The 19,933-nt window shown below is 40.6% G+C and overlaps 1 protein-coding gene across 1 annotated transcript in view; it reads left to right on the forward strand.

The window, feature by feature from the left end:
• DMD (dystrophin) overlaps positions 1-19,933 on the forward strand; it is a 3,625,631-nt gene that overhangs the window by 2,354,514 nt on the left and 1,251,184 nt on the right. The window contains exon 49 of the mRNA XM_082246191.1: positions 9,183-9,284. Coding sequence (XP_082102317.1) covers positions 9,183-9,284 — 102 coding nt within the window. The remainder of the gene's footprint in view (positions 1-9,182; positions 9,285-19,933) is intronic.

The following is a 19,933-nucleotide window of genomic DNA, read 5'->3' on the forward strand; positions in this document are numbered from 1 at the left end:
TACATCCACATAGCCTGCTGGCCCCCTCACAGTGCATTGGGGACGTCTGCTTCTCCTTGTTGGCCTCCCAGACATGATGGAGGGGGCATTTTTTAAAAAAAAGATGTGAAAATGTGTACATGGATGCACTTTAATCAATGGAAAGTGGTGTTTGGTGCAGTTTAACTTGAGTAACCACTACACACACATGCTCTACTGACACACTACAATATATTGCAGTAAAACTGCACTGACACACTGCAATATACTATGGTAAAGGGCACTAGGGCACTGCGATATACTGCAGTAAATGTGCACCAGCGCACTAAAATATACCACGCTAAATGTGCAGTAACCCACTGATATATACTGCATTAAACATGCAGTAAGGCACTGAAATATACTGCAGGAAACCTGTCCTGACAAAATAAACTGACATTAATATAAAAATGAATGGTCAAACTACACTCACACTGCACTATCACTAGATTCACACTAAATGGATATTCTGCACTGACAATAGAATCAGAATATCACACTATAACACACTAACTCTCTAGTAGCAATGAACAGAGCCCTGTTCTATCTCTCTCCACGCCAATATCACACTGCAAATGGCCGCTATGAGGAGAATATTTTAATAGTGCGGGGTGGGACAAAGAGCAATGAGCCATGATTGAAGAGAGTCATCATTACTTTCTCTAATCTTGGGTCTGACAGTGCTCTGTGCCCTGATTGGGCAAAGCTTTCATTGCTTAAGACAATTAGGGCTTTCAAAGCACCGTGCTGTGGTGCAGTGCATTGTGGTCATTCAGCAGGCTGTTCAAATGGTCGAACACCCCCGACAATTCGGGTGTTTGTCGAACAGGCAAACAGCCAATGTTCAGCCCAAACTCATGCTTGGGCCGAAAGGTTTGCCTAACTCTACTCTTAACCATATCTGCATACTTGATTAATGCCTGATTTACTAAACAGTTTTATCTAATAAAGAGGTAACTGAGAATATGCAGTATAAACATTGTATAAAAAACACATGTGCAAAGAGCTTTTTTTAATTAATATTCTTAATGTCCTATTGTGCTGAAAAGTTTACTTTGTGGGAAACAATACTTTAGAGCTATCAGTTTAAATTTGAGGCGCTGCGTGGTAAGATTGTAATGCACACAAAAAAGATATATAGTGACTATCTTGTGTTTAGCAAATCATATAAAAACATAAACAAAAAAATATCCATGTGTATATTGTGGAAAAACAATACAGATCAATATATATTAAAAATTCCAATGTACATTTAAAACAATATAAACAGTTGGTATGCTGTATATAATTGGGTATCTTCTACACCCCGTGCTTGGTTGTGCTCTTTATTCCCATTACGCATGTGCTCATTAGTGGGGCTCCTCCACCTTAGTATGGAGGGCCACTCACCAGACAGATTCGGCCCACCAGGACTCCCACAGCTTTGCATGTAATAAGGGTCCCCCATTAAAGCCTCCCATCTTCCAAACTATTCTCCTCACTCCAAAATGGTCAGGGCTTAGTCAGATATGTATATCTTATCTTTAAATGTTGAATCAGTCTCAAAAGCATACGTTTTCCCAGAGAAAAGCATAACGCAGGTGCAGGTGCAATACGTTTATTAAAAATCCCATAGTCTCATTTAAAACAATTGTAAATTCACTCAAATTTTCCTAAAGTGGCACCCACTGGTAGGCATTTTAGAAATGCAGTGACTAGCACCAATCCGCTCCAGGAACCGGCATGCGCGTCAGCTGCGTTCCACCAAGAACTGGAAGTGACGATGATTAATTCATTTGGTACACATAGGAGGCGCCATTTTTCTTACTAATTCTTTCTAGCTCATGCACACTAGGTGTTTAGCCCCAGCACATGAGAATCCAATGTTTAGCCTTAGCTGAAGGGCACAGGTGGAACATCCAATCCTGCTACCAGCAGTTTGTTAAAATCTATGAGAGTCTGACAGCTGCTGCAGCTAGACCAGAATAAACCATGAATTCAGCAGAAATTGAGTTTAGGGCACCATGAGCCCAGGGAAGAATGCCACCCAGAACGCAGACTGCTTACGTTCCAGGTATTCATCTTTGGATGCATACTGCCCTGAAGAAAAGTACTGCTGAGTGCACCGCACAGCCTCTTCTATCTGCAGCAGATGTAAGACTCTAATAGAAATTGACAGGCAGTGGGATTAGATGTTGTGCTTCTGGTTTTCAGCTGAGGCAGAACTCCAGGGCCTTCCTCACCAGAGCTAAACACCCAGTGTGCATGAGGCCTTAAATGGAAGACAAGCTGAACATTTCCAAGCTGTTCAGTTGTCTCACTTTTAGAGTTCACCTTTAAAAATAGTTTCTGTCAGTTACAATATAATATACAACTTTCATGCAATAATTAGTTCTATGCACAATCAGTTAACAAAAAAAAGAAAATGTCAAAAACAAATGAAAGCATTTTTTAAACACAGCAATCACAACATAGGATGTGTAAAACAGCAGAGTTGTAAATGTTTAACTGACCCCTACAGTTTACAATCTTTAGTGCAGGGATTTTTTATTTGTAGGAATTGTAACTTATGTGTTATTTTTGACCACCCTTGGACAAGTCTCCGCTATAGAACTGTCAATCAGTAGCACCAATTTTCATTAGGAGTCTTGAATTCTTTTCTATCCATTTCGCTGTATTGCTCAAAATTTTTCTAAGCAAATGTCCAGTTTGGGAAAATATACCCAAAAAAAAAAGGCTGATCAGGTGGCAAAGAAGGATCAAGCCAAGTGTGCATCAGTAGACTTCAAAAATGTATTGATGCACTATTGTGGCTGTTGGCTGGAAAGTTTATTTTTATGGTGGCAATATATAACAGTATTATTCTCTTTTGAACATCTTTCCTCTGAAAAAGCAGAGTGTAAATCTGTTTAGAAGCAGAGTCTGAGTGCTAGTTTCATGTTAATGTCTGTGTGTATTAATGCAGTGTCACATTTGCCGTAGACCTTTCGAAAAATTGCTACTTGACAGGCAAAATCTGTCATGATTTCTGCTTCCCACTGGCAAATGGCCTTTTAAAAATCTATTATTAAAGTTTGTTAATGTTTTATGTATTTAAAATGTTTCTCTCTGACACATTAAGATGTGCAAAATTGCTGCTCATACATCTTATGCCACTTGATTTCTTCTAACAACGGCAATGAAAAACTCTTGTGTATCCTTAATCACACACAGCAAACACAGAGGTTATATGAAAATAGCCAAGACAATATTTAGAGTGTTATTAAACACTCCAAGTTAAAAAAAAAAAACATATATTGCAGCAGACATCAACACTTACAATGTTTTTTGGGTGCCTTTCTTTGTAAGCTTGTCACTGCTTTGTATTTAGCCTTTGAAAATAGCCTCTGCTAAGAGTTTATCTTTTGGATGACTATGCTACTTGATGGAGCCCTATGGAATCCTGCTATATTCTTCCTTACAAACAAGATTCCAATTGCAGACTCAGAATAACAGACATCTGCATAGGCAGCTCTGAAGCCCAGAGATGTCCCTCCTCCTCAGTAGCTCCAAAGACATGTAGTGTAGAATTATAGTCCTGGCATGGCGGTCAGGTGATAAGACTTTGTTTTGTACAGTGTGAGCACCATGATCGGAAATTTGGGGCAGCTGAGCTGAGAGATACAGAACCAAAAGCATTTTACAACTTTTAAATGATTGTAAATGTGGATTCAATTTAAATAAAAAACAATACAAGTTAAGTTTCTCTAAAGGTTCTGGTTAGATTCCCATACAAAAGATAAGAATTTGATACTATTTTGGACAGCACATTGCATGGATGGTGATACTAACCTCAGCTTGTTTAGTCTAAATTAAACTGTAAATGAACATAAGTTATCTGTACAATGTATATTTATTTAGTATATCCCTGGCAATAAAGCAGAACTCTAGATAAAAGACAAAAATTGTTGCAACTGTTTAATAATTAAAGTGTTACTAAACCCACAACAGTAAAATCAGTCTTTATGTGCAGTAAAGCATGCTTGTTATACTCACTGTGAAACCCAAGGGGTTAATCATTTCAATTGTGTAAAAGGCTATATGATTCTGTCTTCTCTGAGCCTCCCATTCTTACACAGTCCTCAATCTATCTCCTGATAGAACAGAGTCTTAGGGGAACTCTGCATATACTCGGTTTGGTGTGTATTGCTAGAGGGTTTTTTTTTTTTCTTGTAATCAGCACTGTACAGACAGAGGGTCAGGGGTCCTGCAGCCTCATAGGATAGAATAAAATCTCCTTCTACAAGCTTTAACCAGACACTCATTGAAGTCATAAGACTGCTATATACTTCTGGTGAGAAAAGGTATTTAGCAATTTATATTTACTAAAATAATTACATTTCCATATCATGTGTACTGTGGGAGACTAGATATAGTGCATGCAGGGTCCTGGGTTCAGTAATACCTTAATACAAAAATACAAAACAAAGGGAGCAGAAAGGGTATATACTCCCCTCTGCCACCAACCACTAATGGACTTTATGGGCACATCACAACATACACAATTACAATTTACCAAGTTTATTATAATTTGCATAAAAAGACAGATAACACCATAAAATACCAGGGACAAACTTAGAGTCCACAGAAGTCCAAAACATTCAACAATACCAAACACTAGATTAACATTTTCCATATGTAGCATAAATTGTAGGCAGTGTCACAAATAGACCCGTCCAAATCCAGATGTCTATGTGTTTCTCAATGGAATTACTTCATCATGACCAACGGGTATGAAGATAACACCTAAATATATAAACAAAGTTACAAAATGAGAAACATAATGATAATATTATTATTATCAACATATTATATTCTTGATTGGGAATAGTACTTATTCTCACATCATGTTCTGGCCATGAAGAGAGCACCACGTAAACAGAGTACAATGCAGACACAGGGGCACATAGGGCAATCAACCCCAAGGTCACATATTAATTTCAAATGGTGGTAAATGAATCAACCCTGAAGATAAAAGAATAATAAATAAAATCCATCTGTTTGAATGGTAATTCAAATAGATGGATATTCCCAATCATAGAATAAAGCAATAGAAATTAACTACTTAAAAAAGGCCAATAATATTCTAGGTACTCTATTCATTCTATTATAGGGTGAATATCTATGGGGTAATGAAAAGATCCAGCTATACAGACCAAAGGAGTAATGTGTATTCAAAAGGCAATTACCTATAAGGGCAGTAAAGAGAGTAACCATAAAGTAAAAAAAAAATAAGAGGCAGCAGATTAAGTTAGCTCATTTTCGTCAGGAGGCAATTGCAAGATGATTTTGCATTTAGGTCCCGGACCTAAGACCCTTCAGTCCTAACTCCCCTGTGTAGTGAATTTTCTCTCGCTGGCTAGGAGATGCAAAGACACACAGCACTTAAGCTTAATGCAGATACATCTAATTTATTTCATGTTCGGCTCCCATATTTATGGGACATATGAGAGGGAAAAACCAGTTCAAACTAGTGTACAATCCATGGGTCAGTTTAACAATAGAATATATCTCTACTAAAACAATACATGAAAAGGCTTTTGTTTTCCCTAACATAGTGCTGTAAATGTGGGGTGTAGTGTGTCTGAAATTTCGTTTGTGGAAAAGCCGTTCCGTCTCGGCTCAACTGTCTGATGTGTTAATATGTAAGTAATTGTCAATGTGTTCAGGTGTTTGTCTGTAATCCATATGCAAAAGTTAAGTGTCCAGGATGAATGAAATGTGTTTAATATGTTACACTTATCAATGTGTCTGTAATCTGTATGCCGCGCCTAACTGTTAAGTGTCCAGGATGAGATGTGTTTAACATGCCATTGGAAAGTGGGCATTAGCTAAAATGAATTCTCTGGTATCATGAAATTTAATATTTCATGAAGGCACATTAATACACTCTTTCAGATTATAAAACAGGTATTATGTAAAATAGATGACCCCAATGGGCAAACTGCCCAGTTCCCTCCAAGATTTAATAACTCATCAGACAAATGTAAATACTCTGTAAATTAGGTCAATGGCCCCAACGCATATATAGATCACACCTAAGATCAAAAAAAAGTGACAAGAGGGAAACAGTACATACTGTAAATACCTGGGCCCTATAATGCAGCAGCTAATAGATGAAATAGAGCATAGAGGGAGGAAAACACACCATAGAGAAAAATTACCTGCTGACTGAATGCTCAAGATAAAGCAATGTCCTTAAAATTTCCACAAACAATGAGGAAGACAGGCCCTTTTATGTGCTTGGATTTGGACAAGCCTATTTGTGACACTGCCTACCTAATTTATGCTACATATGGAAAAATACTATTGGAGTTTTGCTATCCAATCCAGTGTTGGGTATTGATGAATGTTTTAGACTTCTGGGGACTCTACTTTTGTTCCAGGTATTTTATGGCATTATCTGTCTTTTTATGCATATTATATAAAACATGTTAAATTTTAATCATGTATCTGGTGATGTGCCAATAGGTCCGTTATTGGATGGTGACAGAGGGGAGTATATACCATTTCTGCTCCCTTTGTTTCATGTTTCATTTTAATTATTAAATAGTTGCAAACCTTTTTGTCCTCTATCTCTGTCTGAAGCTCTGCTTTAATAACACTGATATACTAAATGAATATACATTGTGTAGATAATTAATGTTAGTTTACAGTTTCATTTAGACTAAACAAGCTGAGCTTAGTATCACCATGCATGTAAAGTGCTGTGTGAAATAGTATTAAATTCTCATCTTTTATACGGAAATCTAAATTTTAATCTTGTATCTCATGATTTTGCAATTAACCTCCCTAGCGGTATGATTCTGTCAGGAATTCTGTTCCAAAAGCGGTACAATTTTTTTTCATGGAAATTTGTCGTTATGTATTATAGGCCTACAATTCTTAGTAATTACTGACTTAAACCTGACCAAAACAAGACTCTAATAGACATCCCAGATGTGATAAATTTGTAACACAAATGCATGAATTATAATCTAATCAATAAAATTATATTATTGATTAGATTATAATTCATGCGTTATATTATATATATATATATATATATATGTGTGTGTGTGTGTGTGTGTGTGTATATATACAGTTAAACCTTGGATTGCGAGCATAATTCGTTCTGGAAGCATGCTTGTAATCCAAAGCACTCTTATACCAAAGCGAATTTCCCCATAAGAAATAATGGAAACTCAGATGATTCGTTCCACAAGTCCTTCGGTTTATAGTCTATATACAAATATTATAGCAATATGATAAGTTGTGTAACCATAAAATGTCCATCCACAATATGCAGCCTTCCCAAGGGGATTAGAAGCAAAATCTAGCAGAGCTAAAGAATATAAGAGAGATGAGAGGCGCCTCTAAGTGTAGCAATATGGTTACATTTAATGAAGGTTCAACATTTAGCAACTCACATGGTTGATGATTAAAATAGGCACACCTAAGTATGCAGGCATCCGGGGTAAATCTGTCCACAGTCATAGACCATCTTCTGAACCACCGGCTGTCACCACTGTCAGTCTGCAATCGTGACCGGGAAGAATAGCCTGCAGTAGAGTGATCTGAAAGTGAGGCTTTGAATCACTCGTGGAGTGCAGCGGGGAAGGGATGATGAAGATGGCAGTGCAGGGGATGATCTATGTGGACAGCTTTACCCCAGATGCCTGCATACTTAGATGTGCCTGTTTTAATCATCAACCATGTGAGTTGCTAAATATTGAACCTTCATTAAATGTAACCATATTGCTACACTTTAGAGGCTCCTCTCTTCTTTTTTATACATGACGCTACTTGTATATCAAGACATCGCTTGTATATCAAGTCAAAATTTATTTTAAAAATGTGCTTGTCTTGCAAAGCGCTCTCAAACCAAGTTACTCTCAAACCATTTATATTATATTATATATATATACATACATACATATATATATATATATATATATATATATATATATATATATATATATATATATATATATATATATATATATAATATAAATGTTATGTGTGTGTTTGTGTTTTGTGCAACGTTCAATGTTTGAATTTCCCTCCCTAGTTCCGCTCCCATGCAGCATTGCTGCTGCAGGGAATGGAACTAGGAAGTCATCACACCGACGGAGGACAGACGAGCGGCGGGGATCTCAGACGGCTGGCGATCTCAGCAATGGGAGATCATCGCTGGATCGCCAGGAGAAGGTAAGAGACCACTGCGCGCTCTGCACATCCACCCCGAGCGTGACTCGAGGATACCGATCCTAGCACAGAAAATCCACCCCGAGTCACGCTCGGGGTTACCGCTAGGAGGGTTAAGTCCATTAGTGGTTGGTGGCAGAGCAGGGGTATATACTCTTTCTGCTTCCTTTGTTTCAATTTGATATTTGGATGTGACATTTTGGAAGCTCCCATTGTGATGATATTAAATGATACATAATTTAACACATTTTTAAATTCAAGCAGTGTAAATACCTGAATTCAACCTGATTTAGCGTCTTACAGACCCTGTGCAGCAGGGCTTGAGTGTGAAAAAAAGAAGCAGTACAGGGAGCCATTAATTTCAATTCCTGGCAAGAAGCATAGAGAAAAGAAGAGAAATCAGAATCAGAGATGAACTCCTCTCAGTGCTGATTACCCTTTCACTGTCCATTAATAAGCCATAGTGGATCAAGATAAAGTGGGTTGAATGATCCTGGCCATCAAACCGAGGACATTGTGAAGCAGAAAAAGTACTGTGGGGGGAAATGTTTAGCACTCTGCAAACATTTAGTCAGATGTGAAGAATGTGATTTAAAATACACATTGTAATTCTTTATTTTTATCAATTTACAGAATTTTAATATGGATAAACCATTTAAACTAATGCTGCTTTGTAACTGAGTTTCATTCATACATTTTGGGTTGATTTAAAAAGTAGTAAAGGTTCAATTAGCAAAGTAAATGTAGCAAAGCAGTTCACATCCATCATGTAATCATATACAAATATATCTTCTTTTCCAATTTCCCCAGCACATGACTGTTATTGCCAAGTTAACATGGCTTCACCCTATTTACTATATTAGAACTTTTACTACTAATTCAGTAACTCAACCATATCATATATTGTTTTATTAGCATTATTATTCTGCATTCACGTGTATTTTCTTTCCCTCTTTTAGGAAATAGAGGATGTTATAATCGCTAAAAAGCCACATGTGGAAGGCATATTGTCTAAGGGTTATCAGCTACATACAGAGAAATCTGTGTCCTATCCTGTAAAGGTAAATGTCCCATATCGATGTTATACTGTTGTTGATTTCATTTTTAGAATGCAATGTTTGCATGGACCAGCCTGAGCTTTACTAAGCACTCATCTTTTCAATATCATAGTCCCAATTATAATTCTAATACACCCCACAACTAATGTGCTTACATCACACTGAGACTTTCTTTTAAGTACACCTGTATATGATGTTTTCAAGGGAATCTAATACACTGCTCAAAAAAAAAATGAAAGGAACACTTTTTATTCAGAGTATAGCATGAAGTCAATTAAATTCCTGGGATTATGATCTGATAATTAAAGTAGCAGAGGGGGTTGTTAATCAGTTTCAGCTGCTTTGGTGGTAATGAACAGGGGCACTACATGGGCAACAATGAGACAACCTCTAAAACAGAATGCTTTTATAGGTGGAGGCCACTGAATTTTTTTCCATACTCATCTTTTCTGACTGTTTTTTCTTACTAGTTTTGCATTTGGTTCGGGTCCAGGATGGCACATCAATATGTGCCATTGCCAGAAGGTTTGCTGTTTCTCCCACCACAGTCTCAAGAGCATGGAGGAGATTCCAGGAGACAGGAAGTTACTCTAGGAGAGCTGGGCAGGGCCATAGAAGGTCTTTAACCCATCAGCAGGACCAGTATCTGCTCCTTTGTGCAAGAAGGAACAGGATGAGCATTGCCAGAGTCCTACAATATGGTCTCCAGCAGGCAACTGGTGTGAATGTCTCTAACCAAACAATCAGAAACAGACTTCACAAGGGTAGCCTGAGGGCCCAACATCCTCTAGTAGGCCTGGTGCTCACTGCCCTGAATCCATGGAGTGTGATTGGCATTTGCCATTGAACACCAGAATTGACAGGTCTGCCACTGGCACCCTGTGCTTTTCACAGATGAGAGCAGGTTCACCCTGAGTGCATGTGACAGACGTGAAAGCGTCTGGAGAAGCCATGGAGAACATTATGCTGCCTGTAACATTGTTCAGCATGACCGGTTTGGAGGTGGGTCAGTGATGGTCTGTGGAGGCATATCTATGGAGGGATGCACAGACCTCTACAGGCTAGACAATGGCACCCTGACTGCCATTAGGTATTGGGATAAAACCTTTGGACCCACTGTCAGACCTTACGCTGGTGCAGTAGGTCCTGGGTTTCTCCTGGTGCACAACAATGCCCGGCCTCATGTGGCTAGGTTATGCAGACAGTTTCTGGAGGATGAAGGAATTGATACCATTGAATGGCCCCCACACTCGCCTGACCTAAATCCAATAGAACACTTCTGGGTCACTATGTTTTGGTCTATCCGATGCCACCAGGTTGCACCTCAGTCTGTTCAGCTTAGTGATGCCCCAGGAGGAAATACCCCAGGACACCATCTGTCGTCTCATTAGGAGGATGCATTTTTAGGCATGCATATAAGCACGTGGGGGCCATACAAACTACTAAGTACCATTTTGAGTTGCTGCAATGAAATTTCAGCAAAATAGACTAGCCTGCTACATCATTTTTCACTTTAATTTTGGGAGTGTCTTTGAATTCAGCCCTCTGTAGGTTGATAATTTTCATTTCCATCAAACGATGTGGCATCCTTTCGTTCCTAACACATTACCCAGTCCATACCAGTATAGATATCCACCATGATATTTTTCACCATTGAGATCTGATGTGTTTTCAAAGTGTTCATTTAATTTTTTTTGAGCAGTGTATATACACTATTGGTTAAAAGTTTCATAACACCACCTTTCTTTCAATTTGTATTGGAATTTAAGCAGTTCAAATCCAGTTAAAAATCTAAAGTGGTACAGAGATATGCAGAAAATGCCAGAGGTTAAATGTAAATACATTAAAGTTTGAATGTTCATGCAACCAGTTCCTACAGTTGTCCAGCTCTGTCTGTATAAAAGCAAAGTTGATAAAATTATATTACTGTATTTTCTGAAGCATTAATTGGACAATATTGGACTGCAAGAAGTAGCATATTGTTCTCATATTGGTGAGAAAAGGCAATTACCAGGGAAGACAGACTAACCAGTGTATTGTTTTCAGATGTTTTTTGGGGCATTTGTAAGGCTTTTTTCAGGCATTTTTTCAAGCGTTTTTGCAGGTGTTTGGAGGCAGGCATTGACATCTGACCAAAAACGCTTGTAATCTGCCAAGAAATAAGCTCATGTACTTTTTTGAGCTTCAGGCAAAAAAAGCTCATATGTGAACAGGGGCCATTGAAATGAATAGGATTTTGCTTGTTGGTGTATTGCAACTTCAGAGATGGGCATTTTACGAGCTGCAAAAAATGCTCAGGTGTAAACAGGGCCTGAAAGGTTTATGTATTTCCTACATTTGCAAGAAAGTTAAGGTGTTAGTGAGTATAGTTGCCTCCAAAACAAATTCATGATTTAATTTTCATCTCCAATTATATATTTACTCTATGCTTTAATTTGTCAATGTCATCAGCATATCATACATTCATCACACTTGGTTAATGTGTCCAAGATTTTGTGGCAGCCATAATTAATTATTATATATGCTCTCTTACTACTTGGAAATGAACAGTGGGGGGAAGTGCAAAAGAAGTAAATATTGTTCAGCTAGCAAAGTGAATGCTCATTTGTTTGCCAAAGTATTTCTCAAAAAATACTTTTTTTTGCCCCGGATTGAATGACTGATTAAATCTCTTTTAGTAAATCAACCCCTATGGCTCTACATTACTGCTTCTTGTATTCTGCAAGTCAATAGATTCTGTCTTACCTGAATAAAAATGGCAGCCACTATATTAGACTAACTAAACTTAAAGCCTAATTGAACATTGAGTTTAAATTAGCTAAATGCATTCCAGGTGAACCAAAACAATGCTGTACATAGTCGGTTTGTTTTCTTTAACCACTTCAGCTCCAGAAGGTTTTACCTCCTACATGACCAGGCTACTTTTTGCTATTTAGCACTGCACCGCTTTAACTGGTAATGCAGTGCTGTACCCAAACTAAATTTATATAATTTTTGTCACACAAATAGAGATTTCTTTTTGTTTTTCTTTTTTGAAATATAAATTTAAAAAAAGTAAAAATGTTGAAAAAAAATAAATCTAATTTCTTCATAAATTTAGGCTAAGATGTATTTTGCTACATGTCATTGGTAAAAAAAAAAAAAAAAATCCCAGTGAGTGTATATTGATTGGTTTGCATGAAAGTTATAGCATCTACAAACTATGGTATACCGTATATACTCGAGTATAAGCCGACCCGAATATAAGCCGAGACCCCTACTTTTGCCACAAAAAAGTGGGAAAACTTATTGACTCGAGTATAAGCCTAGGGTGGGAAATGCTGCAGCTACTGGACCCAACTGGACCACCACGAGACACAAAATAGGGGCTGCGGGCATGGTACAGGAGATGGCGCAGGTCATAGTACAGGCATTGCACAGGTCATGGTAAGGGCATGGCACAGGTCAGGGCACAGGTGAAGGTATAGGCATGGCACAGGTCATGGTACAGGCATGGCACAGGTCACGGTACAGGCATGGCACAGGTCACGGTACAGGCATGGCACAGGTCACGGTACAGGCATGGCACAGGTCACGGTACAGGCATGGCACAGGTCACGGTACAGGCATGGCACAGGTCACGGTACAGGCATGGCACAGGTCACGGTACAGGCATGGCACAGGTCATGGTATAGGCATGGTACAGGTGATGGTATAGGCATGGCACAGTAAGTACAGGCATGGCACAGTATGTACAGGCATGGCACAGTATGTATAGGCATGGCACAGTAATTACAGGCATGGCACAGTAATTACAGGCATGGCACAGTAGGTACAGGCATGGCACAGTATGTATAGGCATGGCACAGTAATTACAGGCATGGCACAGTAATTACAGGCATGGCACAGTAGGTACAGGCATGGCACAGTATGTATAGGCATGGCACAGTAGGTATAGGCATGGCACAGTAGGTATAGGCATGGCACAGTAATTACAGGCATGGCACAGTAGGTATAGGCATGGCACAGTAGGTATAGGCATGGCACAGTATGTATAGGCATGGCACAGTAATTACAGGCATGGCACAGTAATTACAGGCATGGCACAGTAGGTACAGGCATGGCACAGTAGGTACAGGCATGGCACAGTAGGTATAGGCATGGCACAGTAGGTATAGGCATGGCACAGTATGTACAGGCATGGCACAGTATGTATAGGCATGGCACAGTAGGTATAGGCATGGCACAGTAGGTATAGGCATGGCACAGTAATTACAGGCATGGCACAGTAGGTATAGGCATGGCACAGTAGGTATAGGCATGGCACAGTAGGTATAGGCATGGCAAAGTAATTACAGGCATGGCACAGGAGATGCAGCACTGCGGGCATGGTACAGGAGAATGTCCTGTACCATGCCCGCAGCACTGCATGAGGAAATACAGGGGCTGCGGAGGCATCTCACTTACCTGTCGGTGAGGCGCCGTCTTCGATTTAAAAAACGCGCCACCCGGCGCCGCCATACGTCACCGCAAATGCGCCACCGATGCTCGGGAAAAGCCGAACACGTTCGGCTATTTCCGGGCATGCGGCACATGCGCAGTGACACGTCGGCGCCGAGCGGCGCCATTTTTAAAAAGACACTCCAGTCAGTGACTCGAGTATAAGCCGAGGGGTGCATTTTCAGCATGAAAAAACATGCTGAAAAACTCGGCTTATACTCGAGTATATACGGTAATGAGAAATCCCTGCGCTTGGTGAAAAACAATTATTATAAACATTCAAGGATGAATACAATCAAAAATAACGACAGCTGAAGACAAAAATATAGCACATGCCAATATCCGTAAACCATATAACAAGTATCAAATATACTCCTTAGTGTATATCAAATTATCAAGCTGCAAATGTAAAACAAAGTATGGCAAATATAACTTATATAAACAGCATATATATATATCAATTAATGCTGATTTGTAAACCGTAAAGTGCAAAGTCCTATGAAACAATAAAGTGCAATATGTAATAGTCGCAGAAACTAATTATTTGAAGTAAATGGTGTTCCACAGGTGTATTCCAGACAGAATTTTACTGTGAATGGCCACCCCAACATGCTCCACTCCAAGATAAACAAAGGGGATTAGCCTCTTACCAAAAAGTTTTAAATCACCTTAGCAACTAAGCCTCCCACAGGCAAGTAATAACACTTCACTGGCTCTGTTTTAGATGTATGGATGCATTCTTCCCATCTCCACAATCTGACATAATGTAACCAACTATCAATTCCGTAGAAGGTGCATAATGCACACAGAAATATGGAAGGAACATCTCATTGTGCAACATCAATAAAAAAGTTTATTCAAAAGACATATACTTACAAAGGGAAGTAAAAAAAAACAATCATTCAATCATCAAACAGAGTCTGGCACCCCCACAGGCATGCTGACGTCCCCTCCCAACGTATGTTTTGCCGTAAGACGTTCCAATTTCCCCAGTGACGAGGTCTCTTACAGGAACTGACTAACTGCCACTGACATCACCAGTAACACTAATACAGTGATCAATGCTAATAATATACATTGTCACTGTAGTAATGACACTGGCTGGGAAAGGGCTAACATATGGGGTGATCAAGGGCTTAAATGTGTGCCTGACAATGTGCATAATGTGTGCTGATTTTTACTAAATGTCTCTGTAGTTCTTAACCACTTTACCCCCCCAAGGATTTGCCCCCTTTCTGACCAGGCCCTATTTTGCGATTCGGCACTGCGTTACTTTAACAGACATTTGCGCAGTCGTGCATTGCTGTACCAAAATGAAATTTATGTCCTTTTTTTCCCACCGTTGTTCTCTCAGCTATCAACACAAACCTCCTGTGTTCCTCCTTAGGAACACAGGTCTCTGTGTTGATTTCACAAGTCCACCCCCCTTACAGTTAGAAAAAAAACCCTAGGCTCACATTTAACCCTTTGATCACCCCTGGATTAACCCCCTTCCCTGCCAGTGTCATTATTACAGTAACAGTGCATATTTTTAGCACTGATTACTGTAGTAATGTCACAGGTCCCCCCAAAAGTGTCAAAAATGTCAGTTAGGGGTCCGATCTGTCCACTGCAATGTCATAGTCCCGCTAAAAATTGTTGATCGCCACCATTACTAGTAAAAAAAAAGGAATAAATAAAAATGAAGTAAATCTTTCACCTAGTTTGTAGACGAGATACATTTTCCGCAAACCAATCAAAATACGCTTATTGGGATTTTTTTTTTTTTTACCATGCCATGCCACAAAGAAAGTAAAAGTGGGTAAGCAATCCAAAGCATTTGCTTATATTAGCTTTCTGTATGATCCAATCATCTACAAAGAATGAGGAATATATATAGGGATTTAAAAAGGATATGTTACAGTGTTGGCCCTTGCAAAGAAGTGAGGTTTCTAGTCCAGTTGGGATTATATATTGAGTGCACTTATGTCTACTGTAAGGCCTTTAGGGCATCTATTCTTTCCAATGTTGCCTCCTTTTCCAATAAGCTTGCAGCATATAAGTTGAGTGCCATGTTTGTCTTTAGCATAGAGAGGTTGTCTAATCTTGCTGCAGCTGGTTGCATTTGTACTAGTGAAGTTCTTTCCTATACCAATGCCCCAACAATCATCATAGGGGTGGGCCATTGCTTGTTCAGGCTTTTGTTAACTGGAACAGACTCATTCATAGTCAAATTGTAGGGGACAAATATTGCTATCATTGCTGGTTCAGCTATGCCTATAGGATGGCTTGAACAGACCCAGCAATTGAATCTATTTGCTTTTTGGACAATCTTAAGATGCATTTTCCATAAGAGACTAGGGTAAACACTGGATTGTTTGGTTGCTTTTACTGTAAGACCACAGTGTAGATTGTACAGCCAATCAAATCCTTCATATACACAAGTGGCAGTTACTCATACTACTGTAAACAGCAGCACTATTACCATTGAAGACAAGCACATATAACCTTTTAAAATGTCCCTAAACACAATCAATTTACCAGAATTTTACAATGACGTGTATCCAAGCGGACTTCCCTTTAGGTTGATAGCTGTCTCTGTTTTTAACCACTTCAATACCGGGCACTTTTCCCCCTTCCCGCCCAGGCCAATTTATAGCTTTTAGCGCTGTTGCATTTTGAGTGACAATTGCGCGGTCATGCAACACTGTACCTAAACCAAATTTATGTCATTTTTTTCCCACAAATAGACCTTTCTTTTGGTGGTATTTGATCACCACAAGGTTTTTTCTTTTTTGCTAAACAAATAAAATTTTTTTTATGTTATAACATTTTGTAAATAGATAAGTTTTTTCCTGCACTGATGAGTACTGATGAGGCGGCACTGACAGGCACTGATGAGGAGGCACTTATGGGGTGGCACTGATCAGTGCCACTAATATGTGGCACTGATAGGCAACACTGATATGCAGCACTGATGGGCACTGATATGTGGCACTGATAGGTAGCACTGATATGCAGCATTGGTGGGCACTGATAGGTGGCACTGCTGGGCACTGATAGGCGGCATTGATGGGCATTGATAGGTGGCACTGATGGGCACTGATAGGCGGCACTGATCGGCACTGATGGCGGCACTAATGGGCACTGACACGTGGCACTGGTGGGCAATAATGGGCACTAGTGGGTGGCACTGATATATGGCAACGGTAGGCACTGGTGGGCAGCACTGATGGGGAGGGCACTGGCGGGAAGTACTGATGGAGAGGGCAATGGCGGGAGCCCTGATTTCCATCCCTGGTGGCCATGGTGGGCATCCCTGGGGTTATGAGTGGGCATCTCTGGGGTCATGGGTGGGAATCCCTGGTGGTTCTAGTGGCCCCCTCCCTAAGGGTCTGCACTGGTAATCAATTCTCTGATTACCAGTGCAGACCCCCCCCTCTGTCAGGAGAGCCGCAGATCGGCTCTCCTCTACTCGTGCCTGTTAGGCACGAACTGCGGAAAGCCGATCAATGGCACTTCCTATTTACTATGTGACCAGCTGTGATTGGACACAGCTGGTCAGATGGTAAAGAGCCTATGTCAGTAGGCTCCTTACCGAGATTGGAGATGCAGTGTGTCAGAGTGACACACCGCAGCACCGATCGCCGCTCTGCACGCCCCCCATGGGTGGCCATTCCTGCAGAGCGCATGTGCCGATGATGTCATCGACTGCATGCAATGTAAATATCTCCTAAAGTTTAGGAGATATTTATAGCACCTATAGGTAAGCCTTAATGTAGGCTTACCTATAGGTAAATGTAAACAAAGTGGGTTTACAACCTCTTTAATATCCAGTCTAAGACCTCCAAAAAATAGCATGTCTGTAGCTGAGGGGGCATCTGTGGTGGGATTAATAGTCAGCCCAGCACTCTCTGCTGCTTGCCATAGCTTTTTGTAAAAGGCGGCAGTCTATTCAGTGCTGTATCTTGGCCTAGGCCGACAAGGCCCAGGCCTAGGGCGGCACTTTGCAGGGGGGGCAACAAAAAAGCTGCACCCCGCACAAAGCTTCTCCTGGCTCCTGCATGAAAAGGGTCCCCGCCGGCTTGCGCTACACTTTTAGTATAGTACCAGTCTTATGAGGGGAATTAGGCCAGAGGGCAAGGTCCAGGAGGCAAATCAGTCTGGCATCCCCATAAAGTGGTCACACTGCTACCTGCTGGTATTATAATACAAGCAGGTGAGGACAGACCGCAGACCGCCGACCACACTTAATACAACTGGCCCGACGGCCCCCAATGCTAGTAAGGGTGGCACTGCAGCCTAATGCTCCACCTACCCTCCTCCACCCCCAGGTATGGCAGGCATCATGTCAATAATATCATTTCATTTCTTTAAACATTCTTGTCCTTGAGTGAGCATATCGAATCGCATCATATACAATTAAGACTTTTAATTGTATATGATGGCAATAATATTTTGGACCTGCTCACCTCATATGTGCTGTCGCATTATGCCACTGCGTTAGTAAGATTACTCCTATCTTATAAGATATTTGGACTTGTGTTTGCTGCCACTGATTATTTTACTTATTTGTATAATGACTACAGACTTCCTAGTCATTATAAAAATAAGTGAAATATTGCTATAATTACAATCAGTGGCAGTGAAGTCCAAATATCTTAGGTTGCACTAATGAGCAATGATAGGCTGCACTGGTGGCCACTAATGGGGCTGTACTGATGGCCACTGATGAGGCTACACTGATATGCTGCACTGATAAGGTTGCACTGATAAGCAGTAGTGAGGCGGCACTGATAATACTGCACTGATGCGCACCGATAAGGCTGCACTGATGGGCACTGATGAGGCTGAACTTATGGGCACTGATACGCTGTGCTTGTGGTCTGTGGTTTACGGATGACAGGGCGGTTCATAAAAAGAAAGGGGTCTGGCCTTTACAGGAAGGAGTGAGTCATATTTAAATTAGGGGGTGCACAAGTTTAGTCAGGCCTAGACCTAAATACACCACTGAGTTTATTCTAACTTACCCTGTTGCATAATAATAAAATCAGTGTGGTGTGTGTGTCCATAGACTTTTAAAAGCCCCTTTTTAATATTCTCAAGATGGTTGGAATCTATAGCTACCTTATTCCTAATTTGGTCTTCTGTAACAGCTCCCTCTACCTTCTATATGTTTTATGAGATCTTGTTCCAGCTTTTTGAAAAGTATCTGGTGAATAGGGATAGGCGAACGGTTCGGCCCGAGCATGAGTTCGAGCTGAACATTCACCTGCTCAGCTGTTAGCCAAGCACCCGAATTTGCTGGGTGTTCGTCGGGCGTTTGTTCCGACGAACACCCTGCAGTGCTGCACAGTGGATTCTGCATCCTGATTGGGCAAAGCCAGTGTAAGTTAGTTGCTAGGGAACGGTGCTGGGAAGCCAACCCGCGGTGTCCTTTGATGAGTCATCAGCTGTCAATGGGTTTCCCCGCTGATCCTGGGTTTCCCTGCTTACAGCTGAATAAAAAATATGCCAGTAAAAAAATAATGAAAAAAAAATAATGAAAAAAAAAAAAAAGCGTGTACCCCCCCCCCCCCAATCCATACCAGGCCCTTTGGGTCTTGTATGGATTTGGAGGGAAACCCAATGCCAAAATTGAAAGAAAAAATAGTGTGGGGTCCCCCAAAATCAATACCAGGCCCTTATCCAGGCATGCAGCCAGGCAGGTCAGGAAAGGGGGGAGCGAGGGCCCCCTCTTGAACCAAACTGGGCCACATGCCCTAAACATGGGGGCGGTGGATGCTTTGGGCAGGGGGGCTCTGTCTCCCCCCACCCCAAAGCACCTTGTCCGCATGTTGATGGGGACAAGGGCCTCTTCCCTACAACCCTGAGCTGTGGTTGTGGGGGGGGGGGTTGCGGGTAGGGGGCTCATCGGAACCTAGAAGCCCCCTTTCATAGACTCGCCATATTGTGCAAGATGATCTTATCTGCTGTAATAATATTAACCCATTGGGCTAGCACAGAGAACAGACGCGCGAGTATATCAAGCAGTTTCATTCTGTTCCCTCTTTATTGCGGAAGCCAAATAATACAGTATATGCACAGCTATAGAGGAAGTTCAGTTTTACTTAGCAGCCTTAAAAGGAAATATTCAAGTATTCTCAAAAGCTGAAGAGACTGGTAAAAAAAGAGTAACTTGTAATTTAGAAAGC

Source organism: Pelophylax lessonae, assembly GCF_965119305.1.
Source record: "Pelophylax lessonae genome assembly, chromosome: 2".
NCBI classification, from domain to species: Eukaryota; Metazoa; Chordata; class Amphibia; order Anura; family Ranidae; genus Pelophylax; species Pelophylax lessonae.